Consider the following 12701-nt stretch of genomic DNA (forward strand, 5'->3'; position numbering starts at 1 on the left):
TATGTTTCGGAATCACAGCTAGAGCCGTAAAAATCCTCCCTTATCGGGGTCACTGGCATATGTTTTCAAATGGGGGTCCGTGACCTAATAAATGTTGATTTGGGGGTCCTTGACACGAAAGAGTTTGGGAACCACTGCCTTACGTCAATTATACTAGCACATGAGACTAAAGGCATACAAGCCACACTATGGCTCCTATAATTCCGGGCCCTAATTATGGGAACACAATAATTAGAAATCATGTATTATGTAGGAGACAATAAGAAAAACATCAGAACGATATGTCTTCATTCTTCTTTAGGCCAAAAATTTAAATCAGTGTGTGTGCAAATGTCAAGGTCTGTGAAGGTCACAGGGTCAGCTGCAGTCCTCAAGGGTCTTCAGCTCATGCATATAATCAATCTCCTCCATGGCATTGCAACATCCTCTAAGAAACAAACTGTATGCCTGTAGAGCGCAAATATCTTCAGATCGTATTGCTGGCCATGAAAGTGCCTTTTCCATGTAGGCGGAGGTGATTTTCTGTTCATTTCCAAAATGCTCCAACAGCAAAGCCTATGCCATGGCATATCCTCTCTGTCATGAGCCAGATGTTGACAGCTTCTGACAAGCAACCCTAGGCTGCCCCCTAGTGTACTGTTCGAGGTAGTACAGTGTAGCGTTGTCAGTCCTTGCTTCAATGTTGTGCTCAAAAGCTTAATATGAATGAGTGATAGTGTAAACAGTGCCCATCAAAAACCTCAATTTCTTGTTTAGGCAGGAATGCCAGAGATTGTCGTTGAACAAGCAAAGCTGTAATTTGATTGTGTTGCTCCAAAGCTGTTATGAGCTGATCACTGCTGCTTGTTGTGGGCTGATTCCTTGTGGCTGGGTGAATGCTTTGCTGTTTAACTCCATTTTCCCTTTTAGGTCTTGTGCCTAATGTGAAGATGAGTTGGGCTTGCCACCTATTGGCTTGTTATCGGGCACAAATGATCTTGCATCTGCACTCAGGGGCAGAGCCGGACTTACCGTTGGGCTAGGGTGGGCTGCGGCCCCCCCATTCCTTTTTAAATATATTATTATAATTATCTATGTTTCAGATTACATACATGTATACATAAAGGCATTACCTTTAATCCACCCGACACTGAAACATAAAGGTACATATCTTCATATAAACAGTACAAGTATGTATATGTAAGTTTTATATATGTAATTTGTAAGTTGATGAGTAGTATACTGTGGTTACTTGGGTTGTTTTATGCGTATGCCGTGGACGCATGATTCTGAGAGTGACATAATGAAGATATCTACCAATGCTAGGGTATAACTGGCTTTCGATGGTGACGTAATAAAGATATGTTTCAGTGTCGGGTGGATTAAAGGTAATGCCTCTATGTATACATGTATGTAATCTGAAACCTACCTTTATTACGTCACCATCGAGAGCCAGTTATACCCTGGTATTGGTACATATCTTCATTACGTCACTATCAAATCATGCAGCCACGGCATACGCATCGGATGATGATTCATGTCCAAACGAGTTCATAAGTTTAAAATGTTTACTAGTTCAGTGCACCAAATATCACAGTATACAATTTCCAATAAATATTATGTAAGAATTGTAGGTTGTGTGTTATTATCTTTAGCACACAGGCATTGGTATACCAGTAAAAGTATTAGGACCGGGATGGATAATTTAAAAGGTTCTCATTTATTTAGCAGTCAGGGTTGGCAGTCAGGGAATGGTGTGGAATTGAGCTGATGGAACTGTTCATGATTTTAAAGCTAAACAGAAACAAAGGAAAAACACATTCAAACAAAGCACATAATTACCAACTAAAGGCAACTTACAGGCAATGAATCATACATAAATCGTTTCTCTTAGAAAGAATCGTTGCAGGTGTGACTCACTCACTCTACTCAGGTGTGTTGGAGGTACTCAGTCTGGCTCCTCTTTCTACAGCCGCCCCACCAATTATTATTTTTTATTATTGGACGAAAATGTCTTTAGTATCAGTTGGAGCCGGCTATACCCAGGGAGGCAGGGAGGGCAGTATCTCTGTTCAGCCGCCCCATGATCAGCATACAACCCCAAACAGGGTGGAGACGGGTTCTGGAGGATGACCAAGCCAGTGGGGGGGGCAATGCTGGTGGGGCACCTGGAGGGGGGCTGGTGGAATCTGGGTTGGGAAAGATGACCTGGTGGCAGTGGGTGCCAGAATGGGAGCTGGATGCACCGCTGGAGGGGTTGCAGGGGGCATCTGTGGAGGGGCTGGTACTGGAGGGGGACCTGGGGCTGCTGGTACGTGCTGGGGGGCCAATACCAAATTCGGCACTATGTCCATTTCGCCTCAGGGTTTCCAGCTGGGAGGAGGCGTAGGCTGGCTTCTGGGTGGGAACATAGTACGGCTGGTGGAGGGCATACTGCTGGGGGGCCACCGGGGGCCATGGTTGCTGCTGAGGGGGGGCCGGTGGCCATGGTTTCTGCTGCTGAGGGAGGGCCGGTGGCCATGGTTTCTGCTGCTGAGGGAGGGCCGGGGGCCATGGTTTCTGCTGCTGAGGGAGGGCCGGGGGCCATGGTTTCTGCTGCTGATGGAGGGCTGGGGGCCGTGGTGGCTGCTAACGGAGGGCTGGGGGCCGTGGTGGCTGCTAACGGAGGGCTGGGGGCCATGGTTGCTGCTGAGGGAGGGCTGGGGGCCGTGGTGGCTGCTAACGGAGGGCTGGGGGCCATGGTTGCTGCTGCTGTGGGAGGGCTGGGGGCCGTGGTGGCTGCTAACGGAGGGCTGGGGGCCATGGTTGCTGCTGTGGGAGGGCTGGGGGCCGTGATGGCTGCTAACGGAGGGCTGGGGGCCATGGCTGCTGCTGTGGGAGGGCTGGGGGCCGTGGTGGCTGCTAACGGAGGGCTGGGGGCCATGGTTGCTGCTGTGGGAGGGCTGGGGGCCGTGGTGGCTGCTAACGGAGGGCTGGGGGCCATGGTTGCTGCTGTGGGAGGACTGGGGGCCGTGGTGGCTGCTAACGGAGGGCTGGGGGCCATGGCTGCTGCTGTGGGAGGGCTGGGGGCCGTGGTGGCTGCTAACGGAGGGCTGGGGGCCATGGTTGCTGCTGCTGTGGGAGGGCTGGGGGCCGTGGTGGCTGCTAACGGAGGGCTGGGGGCCATGGCTGCTGCTGAGGGAGGGCTGGGGGCCATGGCTGCTGCTGAGGGAGGGCTGGGGGCCATCGCTGCTGCTGAGGGAGGGCTGGGGGCCGTGGCTGAGGGTAGCCAGTGACCTGGACGGCAGGATACAGGATACTGTTGTGAATAAATATGTGCAAAGAAGCTAATTTCAACAGTGAGCAAACCAAACGTGAATAAACCAAATATAAAGTGCAAAATGCGGTCAACAAATCAGGGGCGACAGGGCCTTCTCTGTGGACTTAACTTAAGACCTGGAGGCGTGATCAATGCCATTTGGCTATTCTGAGTGGCCAAAGAGCATTGACCACGCCTCCAGGTCTTAAGTTAAGTAATAAGACCTGGTACTTAAGACACGCAAAGCAGCCCTATGTCTTCAGATAGGTATTTATGTGGCTATATATCTCAGTTATTAGAGGGCACTACCCGACACCCAGTCTGCAGGTTTTTAGAAAGCGGGCCGAACCTAACAAACAATAGCCTATGAACCCAGGCATGTTGAGTAGGCCTACACCAAAGTTTTATGTTAGATATGTTGAGTATTGTAGCATGTAGAAACTGCCCGATGCTAACTTGCATAATTGAGCAATTTTCATAATTGGCATAATATGTGACCATTCCATTAACAAAGAAGGCAAAAAATAAAAAATGTCATCATGCTTTATGTAGCATGTGAAATGTTTTCATGATGCTAAAGTGGATCTGAAGACATTGATTATGTAATAGTATCCCTTACCTCTCCTGTACATGATCAGGTATGCACTAGTGGATCTGAAGAAGTAAAAGATACATTTAACAGCATAGTTATCGTTTGGATACAATACCAAAGAGACCACATTCTAAGAGATAAAAGAGCATAGATGAATAAAGAGCATATGTGACATAGCTTACTTGTGTGTGTCGTTTTGTGTAAAACGTCCATCTCGAGCCTGCAAGATGTAGCATTTGACATTCAGTTACTTAAGGCAAGCTATTTAACATATATTTAACATTTCATATATCGTCTGTCGGGTAGAAAACCTCATGGTCACTTGTTAACCGCATGTAGTCTCCCCATGGCTGGAAACGTTATTGTACCGATCCATTCATCGTGATAGATGTTGGATACTCAAAATGACATGATTCATTCTCTGAATAAACCTAAAGCAAAATGACACTTTGTAATGTTGTCACTGTTACTTTTCAGGATTCAAATCGACAAGCTCAAAACGCGTTGCTTGTGACTGAGTAGGATCAAGTATGGGGCATAACAGTGCCGGCCATTTTCTGGTTCCATCGTTCCCGACCCCATTGATATTTCCCAAAAAGTATTTAGGCTACATAAATTAATTAAGCCTATAGAATCAAGTCATCCAGGATCCTGGTGAATAATAACCACAAAACCCTGCTTTCTAGGGCTGTGGTTCCCAAACTATTTCATGTCAAGGACCCCCAAATCGACACTCATTATCCTACGGAACCCCTTAGAAAATGTATGCCAATGACCCCCAGAAGAGAAGATTTTTACGGCTCTAACAGCGATTTTCATTTCAACGACCCCCAGTTTGAATGAATAATTGTTTATTTCGATCTTTATTTTTCAAATTTAAAATTAAACATTATTTTAAGGTGATCGAAAGGCATAGGTGGAAGCTTATAGCTTTTTTATTTGACATGCATTTGGCTACGGACCCCCATTTAATGCCATTTCTATCTCTGGGACACCAATTTATATTGTAAAATCAATGTTAAGTTAACTCTGAGAGTGTACAAATGGAACCAAATTGTACACTCTCTGAGTTACAGACCCATAAAGGTCCATTTGGTTCCTAATTATCATTTAGCTGGGGACAACGCTCCACACGTCCCAAAATCTTCTCCCTTCTGGCTCCAAAACTGTGGAATGCACTTCCCATTGCAGTCAGAACTGCAGCATCACTCCCAATCTTCCGCCGTAGCCTGAAAACCCACCTTTTCAGACTCCATCATGGCCCATAGCACTTACCCTAACCCCTTAGATAGCATTTCTGTTGGCTTAGATAGCATTTGACACAGACTTATAGCATGTTATGTAGACAGCACTATAATTGTATTGTATATAGTCATAGCACGCCATAGTACATATGTATAGCATAGTAGTGAATATGTATAGTTTATTATGTATAGTGTATGTATAGTTTCATCATATAGATATTCCACTGTTACCTTCTTAGCTTACGCATGTTTCATGATAAATGCTTTTATGTGATGTATTCCCATGCTTTTTGTTCTTGCTTAAATGTAAGTCGCTCTGGATTAAGAGCGTCTGCTAAATGCCTAAATTGTAAATTGTAAATTGTAAATTGGACCACCTGGAACTCTGTCAAGGACCCCTAGGCGTCCCCACACCCCACTTTGGGAACCACTGTTCTAGTGATTCTAGGCTTAAAATAATAGATATTTCTGAAATATCAATGGGAAAAATGTATTTGTACGCACTAATGTTTCTACTCACCTCACAGACCCTCAAGTCATTAAAGTCATGCCAGGTGTTATCGAGAGACTGGATGGTGGCGGTGTAATGTCCACCTCTCAGAGTACCAAAGTGATTTACCATTCCATACAGTTGATACTTGACGTTCTATTCATACAAATGAAAACATGTAACAAGTAATGAGATCAAATTATTAAATAAAAATCACACTTGTGCAGTGAGTGCATGGTACTCTTATCATCATACATCATCAATCATACTATACATCGTCATACATCACATTCCGTGCTCAGCCAATCAGATCATCACATTCTGTGCTACAAACACATTCCGTCCTCATACACACAAACACACAAAGCTGTGAATAGGAGGCTAGCGCCCCTTAAAAATTCAACCATTCAACAAATGGTGGCTTCTTCATACCTTTATCTCTAAAGTGTGTGGCACATCTACAGAGCAGTCCATTTTAATGTTTGACATGGTGTTGTAATCAAATTCAAATACATTGAGGTGTACAGTCAGAATCTGGGGACACTCCTCCATTTCACACTCCTAAGTAAACATGAAACAACACTGGAATTAATCAGTACATCAATCATAAATAAATACAAAAAATAAATGAAAATACAATTTCCAAAACTCACAAGGATTGCCTTTGCATTTCCCTCACAGTCGTCACAATACATCCAATTGTCTGCACTGGCTGATGTAGGCTCAAAAAACATTGCAATGCCCTCTTCCTGGAAATGCATCAACATTGTAATTAATTCCAAAATGCACACAAACAGCACACAAAAGATGGTTAAATAATGAACATTAACGTTCTCCTATACCAAGCTGTAGTCTTGATTTTCCATTCGTAGTGGCAGGGTCCAAATTGAGGCTTTTTGCTCATTCACAATGTGTCCGTCAGAACACTGAGTTCTGTGTTTCAACTGTCCTTGGAAGACCTAAATAAAAAATATAATTATTACCATGCTGTAAATGTATATTTATTTGCAATATATATTTTGTTGTTCTTCTTTTTGCATGCAGGCAGTGATTTACAGTTTCTCACCTCAGATGCCTTGGAGCTGACCATACTTAAAATCTTCTCTAAGCATTCAGCAGCATCACATTGCACAAAAACTGTATAATAACACATGAGAGAAGTCAACACAATGAAAGTTGAATTAATCAACTAGACTAGTCTTCGATAAGTGATGGTTTCTGGCTCTCTGCTCTTTTGCTGTTATCACTGATTTATCAACATACCGTTTTGAATCCCAAATGTTGCAGTGATGGCATTTGTTCTGCAGCTTCCTTTTTCCAATTTTTTAAATAAGTTTAGCAGTTGAAGGTCATAATCATTTTCTGCATCTAACCTGTGTGGGAAAAGAACCGTCTCATTGAAACATTGACCATGCTGCAAAGCAAATACTTTTTGGTCTGATTTTAACTGACATTTTGTCAAAACTAGGCCTACATCATCACTTTCTAATCAATTTGAAAAAAGAAAAAAAAGATTTGATTCAAGTTTCTATTTGAGAACACAATGAAACAATTTCAATAAATAAAACGATCTTTTGAACATTTTCTGAAATAGTAAAATTGCCTAATGATCGATATACTGTATAATTCTATATGAATTGGTAATTTTGTGTTATGTTCGTAAGCAGATATCCATATCAAACCTTTCTTTGAACTCAGTTGTCATGAAGAGGATTTGTAGAACAGAGTTCAGGTAACAGGTGGCTCCCTGATTATGCAAGCCATGGAAAACAGCGGCCTGACTCTGTCCCTTTGACGGAGAATAAGGTAGCATAGATCTGACAAACTTGTACAGTTTGTTGGCACCTTCTTTGTCAGAATTGTTGGCACCTTCTTTGTCAGAAGTTGTCTCTTTGGTTGAGTTTGGTCCATTCATTGTGGGTTTGGAACGTGTCTTCTTGGGGTTGTTGACTTTCTCATTTTTCTCCATTTTCCTGAGTTTGCAGTCATTCTTCTCACTATAATGAGAAGCAGAAAAAGGCTCTCGGCTGACCTCATGGCCTTGAAGACTAGGAGTATCTCCTAGAAATGTCAAGCAAAACAGAAATAAGGATCAGTTGCATGGCTTAAAAGTAAAACGGTTGATCTGCTTATGAGGATCAATAAACTTGATAAACTATTTTCCTGAACCAACCTGATTCAGGTTGGTCCAGATTACATGGACTAACGTAGCCTGTGTTCTTTGGTCTTGATATCCTGGTACCATCCTTCTTTCCGTCACATGCTTCCTTTTGGACAATACCCTTCACTCCTCCATGGGTCTGACTGTCAAATGGTGTCTCCTGTTCTCCCTGTTTCTGACTGCCATATGCTCTCTGACCACTGTCTTGATCAGGAATATGTTCTGAAAATTTAAAACAACGGATGCTAACTTGCATATGTTGAGCAATTTTCATAATTGGCATAATATGTAACCATTCCATTAACAACCTATAGAAGGCGAAAAATTCAAAATGTCATCATGCTTTATGTAGCATGTGAAATGTCAAACTAGGGAGTTTTCATGATGCTAAAGTAGATCTGAAGACATTGATTATGTAATAGTATCCCTTACCTCTCCTGTACATGATCAGGTATGCACTAGTGGATCTGAAGAAGTAAAAGATACATTTGACACCATAGTTATCTTTTGGATACAATACCAAAGAGACCACATTCTAAGAGATAAAAGAGCATAGATGAATAAAGAGCATATGTGACATAGCTTACTTGTGTGTGTGGTTTTGTGTAAAACGTTCATCTTGAGCCTGCAAGATGTAGCATTTGACATTCAGTTACTTAAGGCAAGCTATTTAACATATATTTAACATTTCATATATCGTCTGTCGGGTAGAAAACCTCATAGAGTAGGTCACTTGATAACCGCATGTAGTCTCACCATGGCTGGAAACGTTATTGTACCGATCCATTCATCGTGATAGATGTTGGATACTCAAAATGACATGATTCATTCTCTGAATAAACCTAAAGCAAAATGACACTTTGTAATTATGTCACTGTTACCTTTCTCAAAACGCGTTGCTTGTGACTGAGTAGGATCAAGTATGGGGCATAGCAGTGCCGGCCATTTTCTGGTTCCATCATTCCCGACTCCATTCATATTTCCCAAAGAATATTTAGGCTACATAAATTAATTAAGCCTATAGAATCAAGTCATCCAGGATCCTGGTGAATAATGACCACAAAACCCTGCTTTCTAGGGCTGTGGTTCCCAAACTATTTCATGTCAAGGACCCCCAAATCGACACTCATTATCCTACAGAACCCATTAGAAAATGTATGCCAAGGACCCCCAAAAGAGAAGATTTTTTACGGCTCTAACAGTGATTTTCAACCATTTTCATTTCAAGGACCCCCAGTTCGAATGAATAATGAATAATTGTTTTTTTTCTAATTTCAAATTAAACATTATTTTAAGGTGATCGAAAGGCATAGGTGGAAGCTTATAGCTTTTTTATTTGACATGCATTTGACTACGGACCCCCATTTAATGCCATTTCTATCTCTGGGACACCAATTTTTATTGTAAAATCAAGTTAAGTTAAGTTAACTCTGAGAGTGTACAAATGGAACCAAATTGTACACTCTCTGAGTTATAGACCCATAAAGGTCCATTTGGTTCCTAATTATCATTTAGCTGGGGACCCCCTGGAACTCTGTCAAGGACCCCTAGGCGTCCCCAAACCCCACTTTGGGAACCACTGTTCTAGGGATTCTAGGCTTAAAATAATAGATATTTCTGAAATATCAATGGGAAAAATGTATTTGTAGTATGCAGTTATGTTTCTACTCACCTCACAGACCCTCAAGTCATTAAAGTCATGCCAGGTGTTATTGAGAGACTGGATGGTGGCGGTGTAACGTCCACCACTCAGATTACCAAAGTGATTTACCATTCCATACAGTTGATACTTGACGTTCTATATTCATACAAATGAAAACATGTAAAAAGTAATGAGATACAATTATTAAATAAAAATCACACTTGTGTGCAGTGAGGGGCGTTCTTATCATCATACATCACATTCCGTGCTCAGCTAATCAGATCCATCACATTCTGCGCTACAAACGCATTCCGTGCTCATACACACAAACACACAAAGCTGTGCATCAAAAATAGAATAGTAGAAACGCCATTCAACCAATGGTGGCTTCTTCGTACCTTTATCTGTAAAGTATGTGGCACATCTACAGAGCAGTCAATTTTGAAGTTTGACATGGTGTTGAGTACAGTCAGAATCTGGGGGCATTTCTCCATTTCGCACTCCTAAGTAAACATTAAACAACACTGGAATGAATCAGTACATCAATCATAAATTTATACAAAAAATAAATGAAAATAAATGGATATATATATATATATATTATATACCGTACGTACGTACATACATACATCTAAGACAATTACATTGTGGTGGGAAAAAGCAAAATAAAAAGATTAGAATTTCCAAAACTCACAAGGATTGCCTTTGCCTTTCCCTCACAGTCGTCACAATACACCGAATTGTCTGCACTGACTGATGTAGGCTCAAAAAACATTGCAATGCCCTCTTCCTGGAAATGCATCAACATTGTAATTAATTCAACACTTGGAACACCTTACAGACTTCACTCAAATACAGCTCTCTTCCTTCTCTATATCGCTTTCATCTTGACATATCAACGCTGGTAAATATCAACTGTACCTGTTTTAATTGAGCACTATGCAATGTTCCCTTATTATTATTATTATTATTATTATTACCAGTAATATTTTACTCTATTTATCTATGTTTTGTTTTCTTGTTGTTTTCTTGTTTTATGTTATGTTACATTGTAACTGTACATTGTTGATGTGTTGTAATCTCGGCACCACTGAAAAAGAGGGTCCCAGCCCTCAGTGTGTTCTCCGAGAACTAAATAAAGGTTGAAATTAAATTCCAAAATGACATCCATATCTCACAGCACACAAAAGATGGTTAAATAATGAACATTAACGTTCTCCTATACCAAGCTGTAGTCTTGGTTTTCCATTCGTAGTGGCAGGGTCCAAATTGAGGTTTTTTGCTCATTCACAATGTGTCCGTCAGAACACTGAGTTCTGTGTTTCAACTGTCCTTGGAAGACCTAAATAAAAAATATAATTATTACCATGCTGTAAATTTATTTACAATATATATTTTGTTCTTCTTCTTTTTGCATGCAGGCAGTGATTTACAGTTTCTCACCTCAGATGCCTTGGAGCTGACCATACTTAAAATCTTCTCTAAGCATTCAGCAGCATCACATTGCACAAAAACTGTATAATAACACATGAGAGAAGTCAACACAATGAAAGTTGAATTATTCAACTAGACTAGTCTTCGATAAGTGATGGTCTCTGGCTCTCTGCTCTTTTGCTGTTATCACTTATTTATCAACATACCGTTTTGAATCCCAAATGTTGCAGTGATGGCATATGTTCTGCAGTTTCCTTTTTCCAATTTTTTAAATAAGTTTAGCAGTTGAAGGTCATAATAATCTTTTGCATCTAACCTGTGTGGGAAAAGAACCGTCTCATTGAAAAACATTGACCATGCTGCAAAGAAAATACTTTTTGTTCTGATTTTGACTGTCATTTTGTCAAAACGTAGGCCTACAACACTTTCTAATCAATTTGAAAAAAGAAAAAAATTATTTGATTCAAGTTTCTATTTGGGAACATTTAAGTAGAATAGATTTTATTGAAACAATGTAGTTTCAATAAATAAAAATATATTTTGAACATTTTCAGAAAATAGTCAAATTGCCTAATGATCGATATACTGTATAATTAAATATGAATTGTTAATTTTGTGTTATGTTCGTAAGCAGATATCCATATCAAACCTTTCTTTGAACTCAGTTGTCATGAAGAGGATTTGTAGAACAGAGTTCAGGTAACCGTTGGCACCCTCATTATGCAAGCCATGGAAAACAGCGGCCTGACTATGTCCATTTGACGGAGATTCTAAGTGAATACAAGACAGGCTATACATTACAGGACCACTCCGTAGCATAGATATGAAGACATGGTTGTACAAGATTGTTGGCTCATACCTTCTTTGTCAGAAGTTGTCTCTTTGGTTGAGTTTGGTCCATTCATTGTGGGTTTGGAACGTGTCTTCTTGTTGCTGTGTGTAGGGGAAGAAAGAAAGACCACAGATCATATCATATCAAATTCTTTCCGTTTCTGTATAACACACATCTACATTGAGAAATGTTTTGCTGTCAGAATAATTGTAATCGATTTAACACAACCCTAAAATGTAAAAAGAAATGTGAATCTTACTGTCCACCCATCTAGAAAACACGTTCACACTGTTGCCAGACTCAGGCCTGGCTATCAGGTAGTAGCTCGCACAACTCTAACTCTCTTGAAGACTTACCCGACTGCGCGGTCAGGTAAGTCACTTTGAAAGAAAACACCAGCACTCACGGAACCTTTTGTCTTAAGGCACTCTTTTTAAGGCCTCGCCTAGTTTACCATGGTTGTAGCCTGACCTAAGCAGAGACATTTCTGGTCTAGAGGGGCGGGTCGCGCCTCAGAAATGCGCGCACCCTGATTGGATCTCATCGATCTGTCCGTCACCCCCGGCCCCTCCTCTCCCCCCTAGTGCAGCGCTACGTCACATCATTTAGAGCGACGCCCACCCGGAAGGGTTGACTCCCACTTTTAGACTGGTTCAGCCCACGGCTTTTTTTCTTTCGCGCAGACGAAATGAAAGCCTGGGTATCGAGGCTACCATGGTTGTAACTTTTACTTTCATTTCATGATCAGAATCAATTTCACTTGAGTGTTATCGCCCATGAACTCTAACCATGCCATAAAAAAAAGAAAATTCTTGAAAATTACAAGAAAATGTGGATTACTGCCTTTTTCCACTTTTTCCCATGGAGGGATGCGCAAATAGAAAATGTACACCTGTACATAACACAATAAAATAAATCACCTGGCTGTGCACAAAATGTAGCATTAAAGCATGCTTTTTGGGGGATAAAACTCCTTCAAATTACTTACACATGATCACAGGGGTGATTTGACAATAAGAGAACTGTGGC

The 12701-nt window shown here is 41.2% G+C and overlaps 1 protein-coding gene across 1 annotated transcript; it reads right to left on the minus strand.

Annotated features, from left to right (window-relative positions):
• Window positions 1–2001: 2001 nt before the first annotated feature.
• LOC310876077 (uncharacterized protein) lies at window positions 2002–12062 on the minus strand (the record flags this gene model as incomplete). The annotated part of the gene is made up of 13 exons (XM_083789524.1): window positions 11932–12062; window positions 11700–11773; window positions 11490–11610; window positions 11047–11156; window positions 10850–10920; window positions 10632–10748; window positions 10101–10196; window positions 9805–9909; window positions 5634–5759; window positions 4052–4089; window positions 3897–3931; window positions 2396–3277; window positions 2002–2297 (listed from the first exon to the last, which is right to left on the minus strand). Exons 1-13 carry the CDS (start codon window positions 11940–11942, stop codon window positions 2002–2004), a joined length of 2082 nt encoding a protein of 693 aa, XP_083645650.1. The 5' UTR covers window positions 11943–12062.
• Window positions 12063–12701: the final 639 nt, after the last annotated feature.

The sequence above is a fragment of the Protomyctophum parallelum genome (assembly GCF_964188405.1).
Source record: "Protomyctophum parallelum genome assembly, chromosome: 18".
In the NCBI taxonomy this organism is placed as follows: Eukaryota; Metazoa; Chordata; class Actinopteri; order Myctophiformes; family Myctophidae; genus Protomyctophum; species Protomyctophum parallelum.